The 25,000-nt window shown below is 38.7% G+C and overlaps 1 protein-coding gene across 2 annotated transcripts in view; it reads right to left on the reverse strand.

The window, feature by feature from the left end:
* Positions 1-9,606: 9,606 nt before the first annotated feature.
* LOC126977256 (F-box/LRR-repeat protein fbxl-1) overlaps positions 9,607-25,000 on the reverse strand; it is a 43,060-nt gene continuing 27,666 nt past the window's right edge. For both annotated transcript variants that reach the window (XM_050825999.1, XM_050825998.1), the window contains exons 2-11: positions 24,102-24,270; positions 21,778-21,933; positions 20,986-21,135; positions 20,640-20,800; positions 19,460-19,565; positions 16,920-17,121; positions 16,182-16,349; positions 14,560-14,614; positions 12,801-12,949; positions 9,607-9,756 (exon numbers count right to left, since the gene is read on the reverse strand). In XM_050825999.1, the coding sequence (XP_050681956.1) occupies positions 9,621-9,756; positions 12,801-12,949; positions 14,560-14,614; positions 16,182-16,349; positions 16,920-17,121; positions 19,460-19,565; positions 20,640-20,800; positions 20,986-21,135; positions 21,778-21,933; positions 24,102-24,270 (1,452 nt within the window). In that variant the 3' untranslated portion in view covers positions 9,607-9,620. The remainder of the gene's footprint in view (positions 9,757-12,800; positions 12,950-14,559; positions 14,615-16,181; positions 16,350-16,919; positions 17,122-19,459; positions 19,566-20,639; positions 20,801-20,985; positions 21,136-21,777; positions 21,934-24,101; positions 24,271-25,000) is intronic.

The following is a 25,000-nucleotide window of genomic DNA, read 5'->3' on the forward strand; positions in this document are numbered from 1 at the left end:
GTCCGATGTCTTATTTGACTATGGAGCTACGTATCCCCAATGACAAAACGCTGCAGTCAAGCATAATGAACCGCCAGCAAACTTTGACAAACAATCGGCAATGTGCTCAGAGTTATGGTTCCATAATTCACACAACAAGTACAAAAAATAATTATTTCGGAAAGAATTTAAGGAGTGGCTTCAAAGTTCTTTTAACACGTTCCCAGCGTCACTGATTTATCAGTACTTTCCATTACTGCGTTACGGGACGTTTATAACCTCGTTTTGAACCAGAGGTTGTAGCAGTACGAGGCTTAATAAACCCCACCGCCAATTTTTTTTGCGCCAAATAAGGCGAATTGTACGGTTTTTGTCGCGATTATTACTATCAATGAGTTGATTAACCTAAATCTGCCGCCGCCTGTGGGCAGATTATTTAGTTTAGATTCTATAGATAAAATAAAATGTGCGGTACGAGGTGTTCTCAACCTCGTAACGCACCGTATTAAACTTTTATTTATTCAGTGCGGTAGGCCTAAAAAATCCAGTATAAAGGTATACCTACCTAAAAACTAGACTATACCACACAGAAGTTACGCCTCTCGCACGTCAGAAAAGTCTAAGTTTTTCCTTACCGCTATAAATACGAGACACTAACGAGGTTTTTCAAGCCTCGTTTCGCACTCATCGTGTTAACAAGCGGCCATAATTCAACAATCTATAATCGGTGTTTCTGTCACAACAAACAATAACATGATATGCAATTATTCAAACTAAAACATCTGAACATCTTGACTCTTACCTCTCCCAGAAACTGTAATAACAATAATGTCTACACCAGAAACAAACATAAACTTATAATGACTACTATTTGGCTAAATATAGTTAGTTAGTCTTTTGTGGGGCGTTGTATGTTTTCAACAAGATCCTAGAAAATGTTCAAAGCAATGTACTACGATATACTTAAATGACTTTCTTAATGATACCACAGATTGGAAATGGAGCGACCGCCCACAGGGTAATAAATAATAAATTTTATTGTAAGATTTTACATTGTTACCATTTATTATAAAAAAAAATTGTGAGCCATCACGGGACGCCTGGCAGATGTGAAACATCGAAATTATTTTGTACGAGTAATAGGCACAAAAGTACAGATTATGACAGGAACTAAATATGGCATGATAAAAAAATACAATATTACGAATTATCTCCAGAAAATGATGTAATACTTATATAATTGTTAAAATAATTATGTAAGTTCTGTTTTACCACAATAAACAGAACTTTTGAAATTCGGGTTATAATAAGGCCAAATTGTAATAATGTAGGTAGATTAGAATCACTGTTTAAGCATTTAGTCAACAAATAAAAGTATAATAAGTTTTACCACAATAAACTGAACTTTTGAAATTCGAAGTTAACACAAGAGAAAGTACTACGTAATAGAATCTATTCCGTAGCCGTCGCCATCTGATGGCGGTAACAATAATATAGCGTGGCGAAGCGTCGCCACGGCCTGTATCGCCACGCCAAAATTCAGATTTACCCTCCGCCTATAGATATTTCACATCAAAAAGCGCGCTCAGTTTGTTGCGCCCGTTCTTCTCAGGTTTGAGACATCCATTTTGGAATGGGTCGTAGTTTTTGACTTTCAATAAGTGAAATTTGAATTAAAAGAGCTACAACTCAGCGCAGTACTATCAAAAGTGGCAGCTGTCAAATAATTAATTATCAATTATTGGGTTTCTGAAAAAAAAATGTTTTTTTTTTACGTATTTTAAAACTTTATTATTAATAATATTGATATTTAATGCAAAAAACTTCAAAAAATATTTTTTTCAATTAATTATAAACATTTAAAAATTGATGAAATTTAAATAAAAATCACGTGACTATAAACACGCCATGATTGGTCACCATAGTTGTGACGTCATAATGTTATAGCTATTTAATAACTGCTATTTTTACGGCTATTACACGTGACTAGACAATAATATTGAAAATTTATTGATAAAATACGAGTTGTTAGTTGGTTCCGATTAGGTATGTGTGATAAAGGATATATTAAGGCATAGTCTGATAATATTCCTGATGTTGATATATTTATGATCACCGATTTTTTTTAAAATGACGTTAGGTTTAATTCTGCTGAAGTTCGAGGTGCCAAGGCATCAAGGTAAGCCTGTTAAAAAATAATATAATAAATTAAAATATTTAAGTATTTATTCTCCATAACATTAAATATAATTATTAAAGGTTATGTTCAACTAAGTCGTAAAAATAATATTTGTATTGTAAAAGGATGGGGATGTCCAGAACACCGAGTTACAGGGCATGGATATTTTTATACCAAGCTCTGTAGTACCGATCGGTGGCAGATCACAGCCCTGGTTCGATGTGTCAGTTAAAGCATCATCTGACTGCAAAAAACAGGCGTATCGAACTTGGGTTGCGGCGCTTGGCAAAAAGGATCCGAACTGCAAAGTTCTTAAGAGGAAATATAACCGTGCCTCCAGATTTTTTAAGCGGCAAATCGCCCGTGCGAAGTCTAAGCACGTCGTCAAAATCGGAGAGCAGCTTTCCAGTTACCCGAACGGAAAACGCAAGTTCTGGTCGTTGTCGAAAGCTGCTCTTAGTAACTTCAGCCAGCCGTCCATGCCGCCCTTGCACATGAGGAATGACACCCTGGCCCATACGGCAAAAGAGAAAGCCGATCTCCTGTGCGCTCTTTTCGCCTCCAATTCGACTCTTGACGACAACAGAAAAACACCGCCGACCATCCCGCGGTGTCAGAGCTCTATGCCTGAAGTACAGTTCAGACAGAAAACTGTTAGGCGAGTTCTGTTTTCGTTGGACATCAGCAAGTCGAGCGGGCCGGATGGCATTTCTCCAATCGTGCTTAGAACGTGTGCCCCTGAGTTGACGCCGGTGCTAACGCGTTTATTCCGGCACTCTTCTAAAGGCGTAGTCCCTGACTCATGGAAGTCAGCCCTTGTCCATCCGATCCAAAAAAAGGAGACAGTTTGGATCCGGCAAACTACAGGCCTATTGCCATTACCTCCCTGCTCTCCAAAATCATGGAGAGCATAATCAGCTGCCAGCTTTTAGTATACCTAGAGGGTCACCAGTTGATCAACGACCGACAGTATGGCTTTCGCCATGGACGGTCGGCAGGTGATCTTCTGGTATACCTAACACATAGATGGGCGGCGGCTATTGAAAGCAAGGGTGAAGGCCTGGCAGTTAGCCTGGATATAGCGAAGGCCTTTGATCGTGTATGGCACAAGACGCTCCTCTCAAAACTTCCATCATTTGGGCTTGTTGTCGACGGTTTTTGCTCGAATCCTAAGCCCGTGAACGCTGGAGTGCCCCAAGACTGTGGTCTCTCGAGAAGGTCGCGGAATGGGGTAAATTGAACCTTGTCCAATTTAACCCCCAGAAGACTCAAGTTTGCGCGTTTACCACAAAAAAAACCCATTTGTCGTATCACCGCTCTTCGATAACACTTCCCTTAAAGCCTCGCCTAGTATCGGAATACTGTGTCTCGAAATCTCGAGCGATTGCCAATTCCTTGGGCATCTGAAGGGCAAAACCAAATTGACTTCGAAGAAGCTGGGCGTCATCAATAGAGCACGGCAATACTTCAAGCCGGCCCACATTCTAGCACTCTACAAAGCGCAGGTCCGGCCACACATGGAGTATTGCTCTCATCGCTAGTCATCTCTGGTCTGGCGCACCCCAGTATCAGCTCGATCCATTTGACCGCGTGCAACGCAGAGCAGCTCGCATTGTCGGGGACCCAGTGCTTTGTGAACGGCTGGATAACTTGGCGTTGCGTAGAGACATCACTTCATTGTGTGTCTTCTACCGCATTTATCACGGGGAGTGTTCCGAAGAGCTGTTTAACGTGATTCCTGCCGCCGAATTCCACCTGCGCACGACACACCACAAGTTAGGATATCATCCCCACCATCAGAATGTGTGGCGGTCTTCCACAGTGTGGTTTTCAAGGAGCTTTCTTCCACGTACTACAAAGCTGTGGAATGAGCTTCCTTGTGCGGTGTTTCCGGGTCGATACGAAATGGGTACCTTCAAAAAAAGCGCGTACACCTTCCTTTTAAGGCCGGCAACGCTCTTGTGATTCCTCTGGTGTTGCAAGAGAACGTGGGCGGCGGTGATCACTTAACACCAGGTGACCCGTACGCTCGTTTGTCCTCCTATTCCATTAAAAATTTAAAAAAATAGTAATTTATACTCCTATTAAATTTAAGTTTTGTTTTAAGAGTTATTGTAAGCAATAATAATCTTTTATATTGTGCCTACAGGTGGTTGCAAACATGCATTAGCATTACTTATGTGGACCCATCGTAGAAGTGAAGATCCGACACCAACAGAAGTCGCTTGCTATAGGAAAAAATCTCGATTATAAGGCATTGGTACAGTTATAAAATATATTGAAGCAGAAAAACTGACAAAAAAAAAAGGTTGTCTGTAAAGTCGGTTTACTGACGATAGTTGAACGTGACAACGTCTTAAGAAAATACTGATGGAATGGTAGCATTATTCAAAAGAAAATTTTAATTTCTTTTGTTTAATAGATTTGTATGTATAATAAATCTTACATTTAAAATTTAAAATTTGGAAGCATTAAAATTTTCGTAAATCTAGTTTTTAAAAAGCCCGCCTCAATGTGTTTGATATAGAAGAAAATGTTCCCTTTGACGGATGGCTGGTCCAACCTGTCATTTCAGACACGTGTTTGTGATATGTGGAAGATTTAATATTTATGTTTTAATTTTTTTAAATCATAGCTACGCTCGATAATTATTTCGATTGAATAGTAAAGCCATCGATTTTTTACTCATCGTGAAATAGTTCTGTTAACTTATTGTTTTAATTTTGTCAATTATAGCATAACCTACAATCGCTGCACTAGCGACGGAATATTCGACAATATATCACTGAATATATAATTAATATCGAAAGAATTTAATGCTGTAATTATCGTTGCTATAAACAATTGACACCACATTCACTTTTCACTGCACTTGATACTAGATCAAACATGTAAATGTAGTATACAGAAGCATCGCTCACTCAAGTAGGAGAGAGACGGATGTCGAACGCTGCCGAACGCAAAGGCCGATTGTGCTTCTTTGTCGCTCGTTCCGCGCTCTCGCTTGCACTTCAAGCCTTACATGGAACGCCTCAGAGCGAGGTAACGCCGCATGGGTCATGTTTTTTCGTGCGTGCAGCCGGCTCTATCGAATTATAAGACGTTGTCACGTCAAAAACCTCTACTACTGTTGAAAATTTTCCGGATAATAGTACATTTTTACAAGAAGTTGTTGAATTTGCCAAAAATCAATAAATAAATTCTCAAATTGAGCAATTAAATTTTGAATTTTCTATCAACTGCAATGAGTGAAAACTAACATTATGACGTCACATGCGCTCGGGTTTGTTCGGGAGTTGTCGGCGTGTCTTCGGTACTTGATTCAAAAATGAATTTCTATTTGAAATAACTTTTGAATTATTATGAAAAAAAAATACTTTTGTTATAAAACTTATTTATGATCTTTCCATTTATCACAAAAAAAATTTTTTTTCAAAAACCCAACTAGCACTAGTCTATTTGGAACATCTACCCTCCCCCCTCTTGAACGAATCGTTCATCAATACCGCAGCAAATCGGGGCTCTCCATCAGTGCCAGTCCAAGCGGAGGATGCGACCTCTACACCAGCAAAGTGCTGAAAAAAGTTCTTGATCGAGACGAGCTCTCTAACATGGGGTAGATCGGTTGTATCAGACCACTTGACGTGTTGCTGGAGGATTTATAAATATATAAGTTCCAAGTTGTTTGCGGTTTGCGGTTTTATATAAGTTTACGGCGTCTGGAACCCTTGACACATTGGTTAAAAACAGTTTGGTAGTCTTAAGACTCATGTGTTTGTACATACTTGGTTTAGGTCATTAATCTCATATTAAAAACGAGTGTTAAACCAGTTTTTAAGTTAATGTGAATAGTTTTGGGTCTTATCAAACTATACATGTGGTATGTGACTGTTAATAAGGTTATTGCCCGAAACAAGCCAAGTATTCCAAGTCCAAAATGATTTTTTATATCTTTTGATTAATTTCAATACTGTGATATATAGATATTGTGAGAAACACACCGTCCGCGTCATCGAGCGGGAAGGGCTTGCAGGATTAACAAATATTAGTAAAACGATAGTTCTTTAATATAGTGCCGTAAACGTTGCCGTTTTGATGTATTCCATTCACCTCGACAGGTGATAACTGTAACTTTTAAGTATATTTTTGAAGTAATACTTCTTTAGGCGCGTAGTGAAAAAAAAAATGAGAGTGAAATTTTAAGATGCGCGCGCATCACTTTATCAGGGTGAAGTTGGATCCTAAAATTTTCTGACGTTTGCGTTTCTTCGTCCATTATTAGCACAGGCAAAGGGTTCAAGCCCATACAGCCGTATTCGTTTTTTAATGATTAATTGTCAAAGCCGTCTTAGCGAGATTTTTACAATATTGTTCTTTCTACAAACGTAGAATAGCAGGAGCAATAAATAATTGTAAGGATTTTTGCTTTGTTACGCTTAAGAAATATAACTTCTTGCATGCATAAATAAGTACACACACACACTTTTATTAAGTGACCACTTTAGATTAGATTATATTAATGTAGTCGGTTTACGAGAGGGAGATAAACCCGCTGCTCTGGGGTGAGTTAAACAGAATCTTGTTAGAGATATACTATCTCTGTATAGATATAGTGCTGTGAAGCGCGATATTGTTTCTATCCTTTTGTATTCCCGACGGACTGTCTGTGAGTGATCACCTATCGACTTTCACAAGCGATCACTACGCACCTCTGCCAGCATCTCGTCATCACCCCGTCCGGAACAGGGCTTTAGAATTGATTAGTATAGTCCATTAAATTGGTATGCTTAGAGCATCGTTTCTCAATTGGGGGGTCGCGACCCTTAGGGGGGAGGTTGTTTTTAAAGGGGGTCGCAGTCTGTTGAAAAATAATAAAGACAAATTACATATAGATACCAAAGATTCGTTTTTTAAACTTATGAATTTAAGCGTTTATTATTATCTTTCTATATATAAATCCTGTGTGTCCTGATGTTTGCTTCCAGTGAACTTCTAAACTAATGAACGGATGTTAATGAGGATAACTTCATGCAGTGCAGTTTGGTCCAACTTGAGAGATAGGATTTAGGACCCATATTATTTTTTATTACCAATATTTGTTTTAAATGGACATATTTTCTAAAAAGAATATTATATTTTTTATAAGAGAATTTATTGAAGCACGGTTTGACAGTTTTGCTGTGAAACAATTTCATTATAACAACAGGGAGCATATTTTACGAAATAATTGTCATTGTTATGAAATATTATTGACAAATTAATAAAAAAAAAACAGTATTTTATTTAATAAGTACAGAACAACGTCTGTCGGGTCAGCTAGTTATTAATATATTATTAAGACGTTATAAATAACATGAAAAAATAACTATTAGCTTAGGTAGATACATTATCTTTATATATATATAATTCTTGTGTGCGTGTGTATGTCACTGAACTCCTCCTAGACGGCTGGACCGATTTTATTGAAACTTTCTGTGTGTCTTCAGGTGGATTCGAGAATGGTTTAGATTCACAATTGAACTACCTCCTGAACGGCTAGACCGATTTTGATGAGATTTTTGTGTGTTCCAGTGAATTTGAGATTGATGTGTGTCTTCGGGTGGATTCAAGAATGGTTTACATTCACAATTGAACTACCTCCAAAATGGCTAGACCGATTTTAATGATATTTTTGTGTGTTCCAGTGTATTTGAGATTGGTTTAGATTCTCAATTCCGTCAATATAGTGTATTTTAGTGGACTCCTCCTAACGGCTGGACCAATTTTTCATATTTAAGACGTGTGTCCGAAATTTCCGACAGGACAACGTCTGTTGGGTCCACTAGTATTTCAATAAAATGATTAATCTTGAACATAAATTCATTAATGCGATATATCTCATTCTCACAGTCTCGCAAAGAAAAACTTAAAGAAATTAATAATATGACTGTTGATTGTCAGTACATTTATGAAAATTTAATAAACTTTCACAAAAATTGTCATCTATTTACTCTAAATAGTGATTTTCATTATTATAACACTAGAAATAAGAGATTGCTTGTAACGAATTCTTGTAGGCTTCATAAGATACATAATATCTTTAAGGGTGAATGTATACACTTTTATAATAAAGTCCCAGCCACTGTTCAGGCATTATCGATAGATAAATTAAATGTTTTGTTCGCTCTATCGTAAATCCTATTACTCCACAGCTGAATATCTAAGTGATCCGACAGCCTGAAACTAGATTATTATTATTTTATAGCGATAGAAATGACTGTACAATATTGTATTTTTTTAATTGAAAAGAGCGCAAAAAAAGAATGCTGGGAGAGTTTCTTGCGCCGCTTCTTCTCTCCCAGAGTGCCATTTGTTTCCGAAGCGGTAGTAGTATCTAGTATATTAGAAATGACAGCAAATGGATTCTAAAGGAATCAATTTTGAGCAAATAAATGCCTTTTATGCCTTTTTAAAAGTATTTCTATAGTTCTATATGTTGATCATCCTTGTAAACACTCATATGTAAATTGTTTTCGAGGGATAACAGACGATTTCTGTGTTTAGTTTTCAAAGCCACCATAGACGAGAAACCTTTTTTTTAAAACCTATGAGCAAGAAGTAGCAAATGGTATCAATGTTTTGTCATGCAAGCCAAAGTTTATCTAAATCTGGAAATACAAAATCCAGTTATTAAGTTTTATCAGCCGATAGTTACATGAGTTGATTGTGTCATTTCGTAACTCGGCACATGCAACAATATTGTCATCAAGCGGATTGATAACCCATCTTTTCGATAAATCATTTCAATCATTCAAAATATTCTTATATCTTCAATTCACCTACAGAAAAAAAATACACATTATTTAGTATTTCCAAATCGAACACTCTATATATAGTACATAACACAGATCACACTTAAATAATTATAATTAACTTTGAAGTTAAATTTATTCCTTTACAGCATTTAATATTAACATGGTTAATATTATTTTCTGAGTAACAGTTAATATTAACGGTTTAATTCTTTACGCCAAGTACATTACCTCATGGGTGCTGCAGAAACGTGTGCATATTCAACCGCGATATCTCACGAACGGTGAGTCGTACGAAAAAAAAAGTGTCTGAACAATTTCTGTAGAGAAAAGTGATATTTGATATACAACTTTTGTCTGACCTATTTTCACGATAAAACTTACCACTTACATAATTTGGAATTTCGACTTGCTTCAATTATTATAATTAAAAACAAACATGATTTACAAATTATTCTAAATAAGCACGCGCTATTTATATTTATTTAAAAAAAAAGAATATCTCATGTGACCAAATAAGGCGCTGATTCATCATGTTTAAATATGGCGCCTAATTTCTTCATTTATTAGTTAGTTAACTAGTTAATTAACCTCGAGCGATTGCGGCATCCTAGTTATTATTATGGCAGTTAGAAAGTGAAATGAAAACAGCAGTGGTAGACGAGAGTTTTTTAATTAAAGATAAGATCTTTGTAGTTGGAGAGAAGGTAGTAGTTGGAGACGCGGCAGTTGGTGGAGGTCCGGACCAGTGTGGTGCGATCGGCTCGCTCGAAGTTGGCCTTCACGATCTCGTAGTAGCGCCCGTCACTAGAAAAACACAGCGTCGGGTTATACTGGCCAATGAGAATCAGTTAACATAGTTGTGAGACATAACCCTATTTCTAGGACCTATCATTGGGCTATGGAGTTTCCCTGCGAGATCGAATCAGAACTGAGTAATTCCGTAGGAGAACCAGAGTCACCGACATAGCCCAAGTGATTGCGAAACTGTAGTGGCAGTGGGCAGGGCACATAGCTCGGCGGACAGATGGCCATTGGGGCAGTAAGGTCCTCGAATAGCGACCACGTACCAGAAGGCGTAGTGTTGGTAGGCCCCCCACAAGTTGGCCCAACGATCTGGACAAGATCGCCGGAGTAGCTTGGATGAGGGCAGCGCAGGACCGATCGTCATGGCGATCTTTGGGTGAGGCCTTTGTCCAGCAGTGGAAGTTTTCCGGCTGAAATGATGATGATGATGATAATCCACTGACCTGTATAAATACCACTGGACAGGCTGTTCCATATGTTTGACAGCAATTTTTTGTGCCTATTCGAAGCGCCACTCGCGAGCGTCCAGAGAAATAATTTTGACGTATAATACAAATGGCTGCGAAGGAACGTACAATACTCTGAAGTATATTTGCAGTTTGAATTAATTTCGTTCGTTTTCCGTGTTATTTATACTTCAAGAATCAACGTAATAAAGTACACAGTTTTTTTGGAAATAGTTTCCCACCATCTTTCGATGTTTGCTAAGGTTGTCATCACTAGTTTTAGTACCGCAGACTGTCGCTACATGCCCAGCAGCGCCAAAATGGCGAATATCAAACAGGCACAAAAGTACTTTAACAGCCGCCAGTCCAGTGGTATATAGTTGAGGTCAGTGGAAGCACGGAACAGAAAAAACTAGTGGAAGTGGCATGTGGGCGTTACCCTGTCGCCACTATTGTGTACAAATGTACCTACTCGAGGCTCAAGTGAGACCAGTAATTTGATGTCAAGTTAAGCATAATTATTATCTTTAAAAAAATACAAATATGCCTTAATATGCCATATTCGACTGTAGAAATCATAGTTGCAATAAAAATATGTCCAATAAAGGGATTTCCTATCATCAGTAATCATAATTTTCCGATTTAAATGCAATTAATATTTTTTATGTGTAGTGCAAAATATACAATTAAAAATGAACCGTAATATATTAGGACGTATGATTTATTTACCTTAACGTTGAATCGATGTTACTTATGATAGAATAATTTATGTTAACAATAAAAATATCTTGCTACTCAACAAGTGCATGCATGTACATACCGATTTAATTTTATCGAAATATTTTTTGCCCTTTTCCATGCACCATGTGATAAGGGTGTAAGTAAGCAAAAAGTTACAATATGGTTATGATAATTGTGTAGAAGAGTGACTTCGATAAATTCAAATAAATAGTTTTAATTGTCTCTAAGGTATAACTAATTATTATTAAACAAATATGTGTTAGATTCCAGTTACAATAATATTTAAGCCCTTAATTTTAAAATATAGACAAACAATTTTTTTAATTAAATTTTAATATTTGGCATATCAATATATGAAATTAAATAAATATTAAATAGGTTTCACCGATAAGGTTGAGTCGATGTGGATTAGAAGAAGAACCTCATCAAAGCAAGGAGTAGAGGAAATACGTCATAGAATTATATTATACGTAATATACTTTATCAACCCTGATTACATCATTAATTCTAGTTTTCACTAACTGATCGATAAGTTTATTAATTTTCGTACAACACTAGGTATATTGACAGACGTCAAATCTATGGTTATAGAGTTCCTATTACTTCAAGTTTTATATGTTATTATTCGCAATTTAAGAAAAAGTTTCGAGGTCGTCATTATCACTTTAATAATATAATATTGTAAATATAAGTATAAGTAAATATTTGTAGTTATGTCTTTTCGTGATTGTGAATTTAGGCCTATCATTAAGCAGGAATTAAGTGTGTGTATTACATATTTAATAATAGATAATTAATATATTGATAATAGATAAATGTGTGAGTTTGGCGACATAGGTTTCCATAGTAAAATGACATGATGCCACTTCTAGTAGATAATTTCTGTTCTGTGAGTGCAACTATCCCACCATAGTGGAGGATCATTGACAAATGTCGTTCAATTTACAACGTTATTCACTCCCCGTCAGCGGTACAATTCCTACATTGATGCATTTCAGCAATGAGTATTATGTCAATTACTTTACATCTTTTTTTTATATCTAAAATTTTGTTTCCTTCCAGTACAAATACTGACGGCATATTTCTAAACTATTCTACGAAGCTCTACGCTATTTCAAAATTACTAAGAGACGACTACAATATAAACACATTTTATAAAAATCCGACGAAAACACTGGGTAGCGTGACCACCTGTAGTCATTACTCATTACCCACAAAAACAAAGAGGATGTAAATACTACGTGATAAGAGGCGGGTCTGCCTGAGTAAATATTGAAATTTAGTTCAGTACGAAACATGCAGTCATTCGACATACGTTTAAAATAGTAGTAAATACAGTATGGCAATTGGTAGTGAAATATAATCCGGCTAAGTTTGAAAGAGAAGAGTTGCTTAAAACGTAGTGGATTTCGGATATCTCCTTTTTACACGATTATAGCCATCATCTGTCAATCTGTCAATGACTGCACGTTCCATACATCGCTGTTATATTAACGCGACTGGTTGACTTGAACGCAGCCAGTTCAGAAATGCCCGAGTTTTGCGGTCTTGGGAATCAACGAGTATTTTAGTAAAGTAACTAGAGAGTCCCCAACACACTTTGTTAGTGATTGTTTAACTAAAATTAAAATCTGTAACTGTCCAAATAATAATTAGGTTACTATGTTTTTATTAACATTTAATAAGACCCGTCTTGCGATATTGTTTTAAAGCTGTGATCGCCTGTAATCTCACTTTTTATTAGAATGTGAATTCTGGTCGTAACTAAGATGTAAACCTGGCGAACTTATAAATAATTAATAAATAAGTGAGTGTGGACCGCGGCCCGTTTTCAGGGCTGGTTCTGGACGCTCTCACCTCAACACCAAGCACTTGAGCTTGAGGCACTTGACGCGCAGCACGTCAATGGCCTTCTGGCTCTTATCGCTAAAGCGCAGGTTCTCCGGGTCCCAGCGCAGCTCCAGGCGCTCCAGGTTGAGGCAGTTGTTCGCGATGCCGTCCATCAGCTGAATATAAATGATTATATAATAACTAAATAATTTATAATCATCAAAAGTCTCTTTTAGGTGATCGAAACTAACTAAAAATCTAAATTTTTATCCTTAAAATTCCTTATCCCACATTATGTGGAGTCGGCACCCCAATTATTGTGACTCTCAAATTAAAATATTATTATATCGAAATTCTATTTATAACAGTAAGGGATGAGTCAAGCTAGACGTTCAGCTGATGGTTATTGCTACGCCCTGCCCATTACAATGCAGTGTCGCTCAGGATTCTTGAAAAGCCCAAAAATTCTGAGCGGCACTACAACTGCGCTCGTCACCTTGAGACTTATGATGTCAAGTCTCATTTGTCCTGTAATTTCACTAGCTATGGCGCCCTTGAGACCGAAACACAGTAATGTTTACACATCACTGCTTCATGGCAGAAATAGGCGCCGTTGTGGTACCCATAATCTAGCAGGCATCCTGTGCAAAGGAGCGTCTAATTAATTCAATTTACATCGTTGTCCCGGAAATATCGTTTTGCAAAAACAAACTTCACAATAACTAAAACTAAACATAAATGTATACTACAATCGACCACACAGGCTGGAAATTGTATGAGCAAGTAGATAATTGTTGCATACATCACTAACCTGATCCACGTGAATGTTTACTGCCAACCTCTCCTAAGTAGATAATTGGTACATACATCACTTACCTGATCCACGTGAATGTTTAATCCCAACCTCTCCTAAGTAGATAATTGGTGCATACATCACTTACCTGATCCACGTGAATGTTTACTCCCAACCTCTCCTAAGTAGATAATTGGTGCATACATCACTTACCTGATCCACGTGAATGTTTACTCCCAACCTCTCCTAAGTAGATAATTGGTGCATACATCACTTACCTGATCCACGTGAATGTTTACTCCCAACCTCTCCTAAGTAGATAATTGGTGCATACATCACTTACCTGATCCACGTGAATGTTTACTCCCAACCTCTCCTAAGTAGATAATTGGTGCATACATCACTTACCTGATCCACGTGAATGTTTACTCCCAACCTCTCCTAAGTAGATAATTGGTGCATACATCACTTACCTGATCCACGTGAATGTTTACTCCCAACCTCTCCTAAGTAGATAATTGGTGCATACATCACTTACCTGATCCACGTGAATGTTTACTCCCAACCTCTCCTAAGTAGATAATTGGTGCATACATCACTTACCTGATCCACGTGAATGTTTACTCCCAACCTCTCCTAAGTAGATAATTGGTGCATACATCACTTACCTGATCCACGTGAATGTTTACTCCCAACCTCTCCTAAGTAGATAATTGGTGCATACATCACTTACCTGATCCACGTGAATGTTTACTCCCAACCTCTCCTAAGTAGATAATTGGTGCATACATCACTTACCTGATCCACGTGAATGTTTACTCCCAACCTCTCCTAAGTAGATAATTGGTGCATACATCACTTACCTGATCCACGTGAATGTTTACTCCCAACCTCTCCTAAGTAGATAATTGGTGCATACATCACTTACCTGATCCACGTGAATGTTTACTCCCAACCTCTCCTAAGTAGATAATTGGTGCATACATCACTTACCTGATCCACGTGAATGTTTACTCCCAACCTCTCCTGAGTCCCCATTATCAAGATCCTGGAAATAATTAAAATTACATAGCAGACGGTATCACGGTAATCACTTTTATAATATAGTCCCAGCCACTGTTCAGGCATTATCTATAAAGAAATTTTAATGTTTTATTAAAAAGAGGCTCTGACGCTAGCCTTGGGCTAGATTATTATATATAGTAATAGCAATATTAATAGCAATGACAATATTGTATATTTCATTAAAAAATTCTTCTTCTGTCTCAAAGCGCCATTTGATTCTGAAGCGGTAGTAGTATCTAGTACACTAGAAACGACATCAAAAAGAATTCTAAGGGAATCAATTTTGAGAAAATAAATTCCTTTTATGCATTTTAATAATTGAATTGATAGCTCTAACGAAATGAAAAAACAACTTGGAAAATAATAAATGAAGAAGCCGAAAGGGTAATCCATAAAATGTCGGCTTACTAAGTTGCAATATCTGAAGACCAGTATCTAACTTGACATGAATTTGACACATAGACTTGTCACTCAAAATGATTGTCGGCACATAAAACCTGTTCATTCGAAACTAAACAGACAGACACATAGATAAGCTGATAAACACGACAGTCTCTTTTTTATCGGGGGTCAAAAATATTACTGCATGTGTTTCATACCATTACAAATATAAATGTAATAAACTAAAGCCAATCAGGATAAAAAAATTGAAAACGAAGAAGCGATATAACGATAAAATAAAAGAATGAAATAACTGACGCTAACAGTAACCTGGGGGAGTGCACGCACACTCGCCAGGAGGTCTTGGCACGAGCATGGCCCATGGGCTAGTAATGTCGCCCGAAAGTATGCCTGTCACGTAGATATGATTAAGGACATACAGCGCAAGTTTCTTAGTCCATCAATAAAACCTTTGGTTTCTTGGCTAACAGTTTATCTTCCTTAGAATTAAGACGAGAACATAAGTATCGAATCTTTTTATATAAATTAGTTATTGGGTTGGTCGATAGTCGTTATTTATTGAACAAAGTCAAATATATGGAACCACGACCTGTAAAGCGAAATTGTCGGCAGCAGTACACATTTCAGCATTCACAAGTTAACCGTAACTACTGCAGAAATAGATTTCTCCAAGGGGCATGCGATAGGTAAAACAATAAATTCCAACATATTGATTTAATCTTTCAGATGCAAACCTCCCGTACTTATACGGGAGGTTTGCATCTGAAATCAGGAAATGTGTGTAACTCGTTCCCTGATTGCACCTGCAACCCTTACCTATAACTTTACTATTACATGCGAGCCGAGTTGCACCCGATTGAGAAATTAATCTAGTAATAATTATTGATCTGCACGTTTGTGAAAACTTTGTTGGCTTATTATAATTATCTAAATTAAGGTTAAATCTGTTTGTTTTCCAAAAAAAAAAAGAAAATCTTCATCTGCTGGGCGATCGATCTTCTTCCTAAACCTCGAATAATTTTACATGACTTGAATTGCCCTTCTTCTTATTACACTAAGGTAAATACTCTAAGTTTATGTTTGTGCTAAGCAACTACGTGTCAATCATTAAAACGCGATGTATTCCACCTCAGCGGGCAAGCTGGTACCTGGAGTTGGCCAGAAGGTGCAGCACGCTCTGCCACAGCTGGTCGGTGATATGCGGCATCCCGCTGAGCACCAGCCCCGCTAGCTGCGTGCCCACGCGCGACAGGAACCTGTGCAGCGCCTCGTCTGACAGGTTATCCGACGAGTCCAGGTCGAGGGCCACCAAACTCCTACAACACAAAAAGCACTGATTGAACTCATCTCCTAAAATTATTTCTCTCTTTATTATTTTATGCGTTATATTATTAACCTCTGCTATGCGCCCACGGCCCGTGCGCCCGCAGACGCCACCTGCGCAGCTGATTTGGCGACAAACCCGGCGCGGCCATTTCACACGCTACGCTTTAGCCACTTGTGTTTACATTAGCCGAGGTATCAATATGCGGTTTATGTTACGGGTCGCTAGATAAATAAGCTTGGTTATTGTAAACAAAAAACATGTTTTATGATAGATTCGTGCTGTGATATCGCTGCTTTATCAGAGTTGTACGAGAATTTATTGCATTTGAATTATTGATCTAATGATTTCATTCAAAAAATATTTTATATTTCTAAAAAAAATTCACAAAATAATGTTCCCGTTGTATACCAAACAAAAATGGCCGCCGTTAAAACTAACAATTACTCTTATGGTTGTCATAAGGGTTTCATATAAAACGTGCATTTTTCGGATCATATTATGTAAAATATTGTATAGAGTGTGGCCGCATATCGACACAATAGCAAATAGATTACTATACCTCGTTGTACCGGCTTCCAACCACGCCTTCAGAACGGTGTCATTGAAACCGTTGATCTGTCCGGCGCTCAGGAACCTGAGATTCTGGATTCTGCTCAGCATGTCGATGAGACATTCCGTCGACAAGTCTGTGGCGGTCACGTCCAGCTCCTGAATCGAGGACTTTTCCCATTCCACTTGCATCACGTACTCTGACTGTAGACCTGTCGGTGGTAGTAAGACTCAGCTTCGTTACAACAAGATTTTAGCCTACCACAGAATGCTCCTTCGTAGGATTTCGACTGCATAGTCGTAGCTAATAATGAGTTACTGTAGGGCTACTGTAACTGACACTTACGTCTTAAAACTAGGTTTTGTAATTATTATGAAGGGTACTGACAATATATATTTTATTAATTTGGTGACGATATTTCATCCAATCCAATCGCATCAATCGTGGTAGCGGCCGAACTGCGTTAAGCTAGACTGTTTTACACCACCGCAAACATGGACATACCGTGACGTCTCTCTGCAGTACAAATGCAAAAAAAAAGACCCGATGAACTTTCTGATATATTGTGGTCTGCAGGTGCAAACATGGCCAAAGTTTCAGGTAAAAATGTTCCAGATTTCCTTTTTTTCTACAGTTCGCATGCTACTTAGCATAGGATCAGAAGCGACGCGACCAAAATGAATTACGCGCCACATGGACAGATTGATGTACTATTAGTGTCAAGTGTCAATTTGTCAAGAGTTTCTTGCCGCCACCGCAGTTCCGCCGCGACCACGATTCATGTAATTGGATCGAAATATCGGCACCAAATTAATAAAATATATATCGTGAGTACCCATCATAATAAATACAATGTTAAAATTCCGCGATGACAAAAGTTTAAAAGCATATCCCAAAAATAATTATAACGTTGATTTTGAATGTCCGCTGCTGTGCTCCGCAAGATCGCATAGCGGAGTGCCCCTCAACCGCTCCCAGTGAAAGACAGATCATAGTAATTTTATTTCAAAAATCAAAATTTCACTCAACACGGTCGTTGACCGCGGTCACGGTATGATTATGTACCGAATATAATTGATTCTTTTGGAGGATGTTAAGTTGTCAATTTGAGTTCAAATCTATTTATTATTTGCCGTGTGCTTCCCCGGGGTGTAAAAAGAATTGGGGAGTCCCAGGCCCAACGGTGTCGTAAGACTACGACTAAGGCGACTAAGGGCTTTTTAAAAGTGGGCGAGTCACGCTGCCGTTTTATGACGTCAGCACAATCGCGCAAGACTCGTCCGGGTTATTTACCACACTCGCACAGAATACCGGCGTGAAATAGTGGCCTAGTGCTGCTATGTTTCGCATATGTTAGTGTCGAGGACCGGAGGTCCCCGAGCATTCTCGCTCGGGCTGCCCATCGTATTCTGTGGAACCGAACCGCACATGTCCGAGGGCAAACAAGGCAGTAACACCACGGCACCCCGCTCCACGCTTAATGTGGACTTTTGCAACATCATGGAAATTCACTCCAATTCAAACGCCGTGCACCACCATCTTCAGACGGTGAAGCCGGCCTTGTGTTTCCGTACGGAGACGCAGATATCTCGACCTAGCGATGCGTCATATTTAACGTACCCCGGGTACAAAATTAAGCATAATTTCTTGCCTCATGCCGGGGTATCTTTGTACGTTAGGGAGGAGGAGTTCTGCTGTCGTTGTCTCGGCAATTTTGAAGGTATTAAAGGATTAGATTTTGTGTCTACAGGTCCCATAGTGCTAACACAGAAACGGATCAATTGACAACGTGCTTGCACAGATCCCCTCCGCTAAAATCGTAGTCTTGGGTGATTACTAGAACGTAAGAAATAATATTAGTGCGAGAAATACGTATTCGCTTGAAGGGCACTAGTTAGAAGGGGGGTGACACGCCCCATGAACTTTAGTTTAGAACACCAGCCGGTGTGATCGCCCGCATAGACTGATGACCACAAAAAAAAACAGCAATAACAGTGAGTATCGAAAAGCATCGCATAAATATCTTTCGATATTTTTATTTCCATGCCATTTCTGCCATTTATATAAGTCCCAAAACTTACTCAATGAATTATGGCAATACTAATGAACCTACGTAAATTCGTCTTTGGTAAAAGATTACCAAACGTATTTTCTACTCGTATGTGCTAGTATTTTTTTTTGCTTTTATGGAAGATGTAGATCTCAAGCAGATTACGATATTTACACAAACGAATATCTTCTAATCGTGATTTCAGTTTTGGCATCGGAAAGAAAAGGTTTGAAAATAGATAGCCTAGCCTGAAGGAGACGAGCGGAATCGCTCTGCTTTTTACAATTTTAGGTTTTCATGAATCTGGCAAGTGACACCGCACTGTCCTAGATGTATTATTTATTTATCAGGTAAACGTTTTGCGCGTCTCGCCACTTCTATAATCTTAGTAAATTAAACTGTACATCGTAGGCGGCTTTTTTGGCGGCTTCATTCATTAGATAAACTTTAGGTTGTAAAAACAGGCGAGACAACAACATCGTGTAATGGAAGAGCTTACTGCATCCGTTCATGAGCAAGCAGGTCAGTCTGCGCGAGCGTTGGAACAGCGTCTTCATGGTGGAGCCTGTCACCTTGTTGCAGTAGTTCACTGCCAGGCATTCTAACTGCAATCATCAACATTAATATCACTACGTCATCATATCATTACACCGTTGGTAGGTAGTCAGTAGTACTACTGTAGTTGCCAGTGCCAGGTATTGAATTTTTATTTATGACAATGAGGGACGAGACGGGCAGGACGTTCAGCTGATGGTAATTGATACGCCCTGCCCAATACAATGCAGTGGAGCTCAGGATTCTTGAAAAATCCAAAAATTCTGAGCAGCACTACAATTGCGCTCGTCTCCTTAAGACATAAGGTGTTTAGTCTCATTTGTCCAGTTATTTCACTAGCACGCTTCACAGACCGAAACACAGTAATGCTTCCACATTACCCATAATCCTGTGCAAAGGAGCCTCCTACTGGTGAAGTTCTGACGTCAGCTCTCGTCAGACGAGCATGCATGTTGCTCAATCCCTCAGAAGGTACGATCTGACATCTATTCAGACTGAGAACATGAATGAAATGAATAATATAAGCGAATAATATACTGCGCCCACTGAGGAAGCTGATGGTCCTATAAAAACTCTCAGAAAGATGCCGGAAGTTTTGCGAGAAGGACCTTGTGCCATACACAATTGAATGCCTTTGTATCCATCCACATTTACTGCTAAGTCGTTGTCGGCGATCATTGCCCCAAACCAAAGCCAGTAAACGCTGGAGTTCCCCAAGACTGTGAGCTACCTCCTACAGTGTCCCATCTGCATATCAGTGATATGTTGGACGTCTTCGATATTGCTATGCAGACGACAGTATATACGCGCCTTGCGAGTCTCTCTCGGATTTGTGGTGGTCCCCAACAGTTCGGTTTTCAAGGAACTTTTTTCCACGTACACCAAGCTGTGAATGAGCTTCTTGTGCGGTGTTTCCAGGACGATTCGACAAGGGTAGCTTCAAAAAAAGCCCGTACGCCCCTTTCTAAAAATCTGGCAATGCTCCTGTGATTCTTCTGGTGTTGCAAGAGAATGTGGGCAGCGGTGATCATTTAAGATCGAGTGGCTGAGGTGAGGTCATTTGTCCCCCTCTTCAATATAAAAACCTGACAGATGTCTACTAGTCCGCTCAGAGCACAGCCTACCTGGATACAGTTGGAGCTGAAGGCGTCGATGTGTGAGTCGTCCACGAAGTTGATGCCGTACAGGTTGATGACGCGCAGGTTGGGCGTGGCCGACTTCAACTTATGCACGTTGATCACTTCATATATCTCCTCCTCTTCCTCTTCTATCTTTTCGTACGTTCCTCAAATACAACAAATTATTCTTTGAACATGAAATATTTTTCGAATAATAATATAAGAAACCAAGTAACGATGTCGGGAGGTCGATTACCAAAATCGAAAGCCGAAGTTTATAATGTTCTGTAATTCATTTTAAAATCTTACTTAAGATTGAGTTAAAATAGACCTAGCAGCCGTAGCAACTTACCAATTAAATGCAATATCTCCAAGCCATTGATGAAATTGTAGATCTTCCTCATGAAGCCCTCCATGAAGATAACCTCCGACAGGCAGATGCACAGGTACCGCAGCTTGGTCGGGAACGCTTGCATCTCGGAGAAATCATGAAGCTGCATAGCTGGAATGTCATAATCCTACACATCAAATCTATTCAGTAACCGACAATCGCTGCGTCATCTGATGGCCGACCCGCCACCATTAAGGATCTCATGCTAGAGAATTTTTGGTCCACAAAAACAATAAAGAATAATATACGAGTGCGATGCTTAACGATGTAGTTCTGTTCCGAACACTAATCTTATCGTATCGTAACAGCATTTTTAAGAATGTAAGTACAAAAACTTGAACAAAAAAAAACTAATAGGACATCTGGATTCGAACCGGGGTCTTCTGCTTTCCAAATCACCCAATACCTTCCCATCTGAGCTATTATAGTCTTGTATATAGTGGCAAAATTTACCTATGTATTCTATTGTTAGTGTAGATGTTTCTCATTAAAACATGGATAAAACTATATTTTTCTTAAATTGAAACCTAGCTAGATTGATTTATAGCCCCTGAAATGCCCTGTACTAAATTTAAAAAAAATCGTTGGAGATTGGATCGAGATTCGGATTATATATACAAGAATTGCTCGTTTAAAGATATAAGATTAACGGACTTGACTGACAAGTTTGATTTTTAAATTTTAGTTAAAACCAAAATGAGAACTTTCTTAGGAGACACTGAGATCAAAGAAAAGAGTTGCATGAAAGCTCACCAGTGCTGAAGTCGAGCAGCATGTGCGTGAGGTTGGGGCACTTGCCGGACAGCTCGTGCAGCACGGTGTGTGTGATCAGCTCGATGGGCAACTCGATGTAGCGCAACGACGGCCCGAACCTGATGGAGATGAGCGCCAGCAGCGCCTCCAGCGACCCTGCGGAGTGATAGCACCGTCACACACACTCGACACTCCGACACTAAACGAAGTACTTCGACCACAGCAAGAGTCTTAAGTTACTTATTATTTGATTATTAAGTTACCACATTACACATATTATCCTTTCAAATTAGTTACACACACAGGGTAACCTAACTGATATGTGCAACAATTACCGTGTACATAGCACATAAAAAACAAAACAAAACACATAAAAAATAATAATACTGAATGACTTTAAATTTTACAATAACTAAAAACAATAATATACACTAAATTCTTAAATGCTCCCAAATATTTAGCTTAAAACTATATAAAGAGTCATGAAACACGTCCAACTCAATGCGATCATTTATTAAATTGTACTCCTCAATAATGCGCTTGACAGGGGACTGTAAGCCTAGATTCGATCTACACGGTGGGGTATAGAAAATTTTATGAAACTTAGCTCTCGGATACTTGTAAGGGACGTTATATGCAATACGACTGAGCAGGTACCTGTGGAAGGTACTCACAATTTACCTTACGATTACTGTGCTATGGAGAAAACATAGGTCATACATCAATCCCCTGTCCTTCAGTTTGACCATGTTAAACTCAGCCAGTCGTTCCTCAATCCTCATAGGGTTGTCGATGCGAGAAACCACGAGAACTGAACACTACGTGAAGCGGAAATGATCTCTGAATACTCTCAACTCATTGTGATTGGTTTGCATTAAAAGGACACTTGCAACACTTGCACTTTACGAACTAGGGAGTTATGGATTATAATTTTAGTTTTAGGGAATTTGAAAGCTTTGGTGTTTCTTTTAAGAAAACCCAACATCTGAGCTGCTGTAGTGGTAACACTGCAAATGTTTAGAACTGGCCAGTTAGAAACATTGCTAATGAAGACTTTTTTTGAATTTCAATTTTAGAACTCTTTGGTAACCTAATGTAGTATATTGCATTCATTTGTCATTTGTTTTTTTGAATTGGCGGCAAACCTAAAACTCTTGTTAAGCGTGAAAATGAGCCTAACGCGAGAAAATATTCGGTCGATGATTTATTATGACTTTCGTTGTGGGCTTACTCAATAATAAAGCTATGATAGGCTGCGATTAGCATTTTATAATGAAGCGTCTCTTAATCAAGCAAGGCTTATATCGTGCCACTATTTACAATTGGTTTAAGGAGTTTAAGCGTGGACGTAGCAATCTCAATGATGATCCGCGTGAGGGACGTCCTTTAACAGCTACTACTGAAGATAACATCAGTGCTGTGCGACGCATGACAGAGGAAGATAAGAGTGACTATCAGCAGATACGGGCAAGCCTTGGCATTAGTAGGAGTCCCCCTGAATCGAGTTCTGAAGCGTCTGTGGAATGTTCTCCATGCACGATGCGATATCACAAAAGAAAATTAAGCAGAGCGCGATTCACAGACAGACAGAACAAGTTAGAACCAACAAACTTAGAGTATCCTCTTTTATAAATATGATCTTGATTTATTCGTTTTAGACTCTGCGATGTCTGATTTCAATTACCACTAAGTAGCAGGCAAAGATATACCTATAATACCTATGTTCTTTACATCCAGATATAAACACTGAAGGCTATCGTAGGTGTGTGTATTGTAGGAGTATAAGACATTTGTTGTAACTTCCTGGATGATCAGCTGCTATGATGCCCAGAAGAACGATTCTATTGGTGAAATTTTTTCACCTAAGAAGAGCTACGAATACAATGTACCTTGTAGAATGTAGACATCCAGCCATCCGAATAGAGATTCTTACAAAAATTTCAGTTTTGTAATGATTCCAGAACTTTACGACACCTTCACGGGTGTCTTGAAGAACTAAATCCTGTATTAACTATTCATTCATCAGTAAAATTTGATTCTGTTAATGCGATAAGAAAGGACAGAGCCCAATCATCTGATATTATAAGTTTGTGTTCGTCTGAATCAGGATCTGAATATCACAAAAGAAAATATTAAAACGCAGAGCTAGATAGATATGGGTACCTTTAAAACAGCATAAGCTTCCTGGTGTGAAATAGTGTTCGCGAAGGTGATCTTATATCAACAATGTGGAGAAACTATGCAATTATAGTTTTATCTTTGAGTCCACAACAATTGAGTAAATGTTATGATGTTAGGACCAAGTGTGGCCGCGAGCTGCTCACCCACGTGCAGGCCGGAGATCTCAGGTCGCAGGCTGACGTGAGTCCACAGCCGCGTGTCGTAAGCCACCACCCGCCACCGCCGGCACACCGTCGCCATGCGGCAGATCTCGCGGTGGCTCAGGTACGAGAACACGTTCAACAGCACCTTGTCGGGCAGCTTCTCGATAGTCTGGGGACAGCAACCAACATGTTGAGAGACAGATTCAGACAGGTTCCGGCTCAGAGCGACCACTACCTCTACTATATACCACTGGACTGGCGGCTCTCAAAGTGCTTTTGTGCCTGCTTGATATTCGCCATTTTGGCGCTGTTGGCCATGTAGCGAGAGTCTGCGGTACTAAAACTATATTAAAGACAACCTCAGCCAAACATAGATAGATGGTGGGAACTATATACAAAAAATATTTGTGTACTTTATAACGTTGATTTTTGAAGTATATATAATACGGAAAATGAACGAAATTAATTCAAAATGTAAAAATACTTCAGAGTATTGTACGTTCCTTTGCAGCCATTTGCCTTTTACGTCAAAATTATTTCTCTCTTGCTTCAAATAGGCACAAAAATTTTCTGTCAAACGTATGTTATATGGAACAGCCTGTCCAGTGATATTTATACAGATCAGTGGAGCAGCGATGAAAACAGGACAGGAATATTAATTAAGTGTGCGTGACAAGCTACGTCTTACCCTCGCGATTTGTACGACACTTTGTGTTAGTGTGCGTGAATTGCTCAAAATAGAGGGTAGTTCTAAATTAAATTTTTTTCGACGTTTTCACAACTGTCACAGTCTATCTATTAATTTATAGACGTACTAGCTGATACCCCGCGACGTCGTTCGCATACATATTTTTACACCTTGGGTTACATTACTGGAATTTTAGTAGGGATCCCTATGT

Source organism: Leptidea sinapis, chromosome 44, assembly GCF_905404315.1.
Source record: "Leptidea sinapis chromosome 44, ilLepSina1.1, whole genome shotgun sequence".
In the NCBI taxonomy this organism is placed as follows: domain Eukaryota; kingdom Metazoa; phylum Arthropoda; class Insecta; order Lepidoptera; family Pieridae; genus Leptidea; species Leptidea sinapis.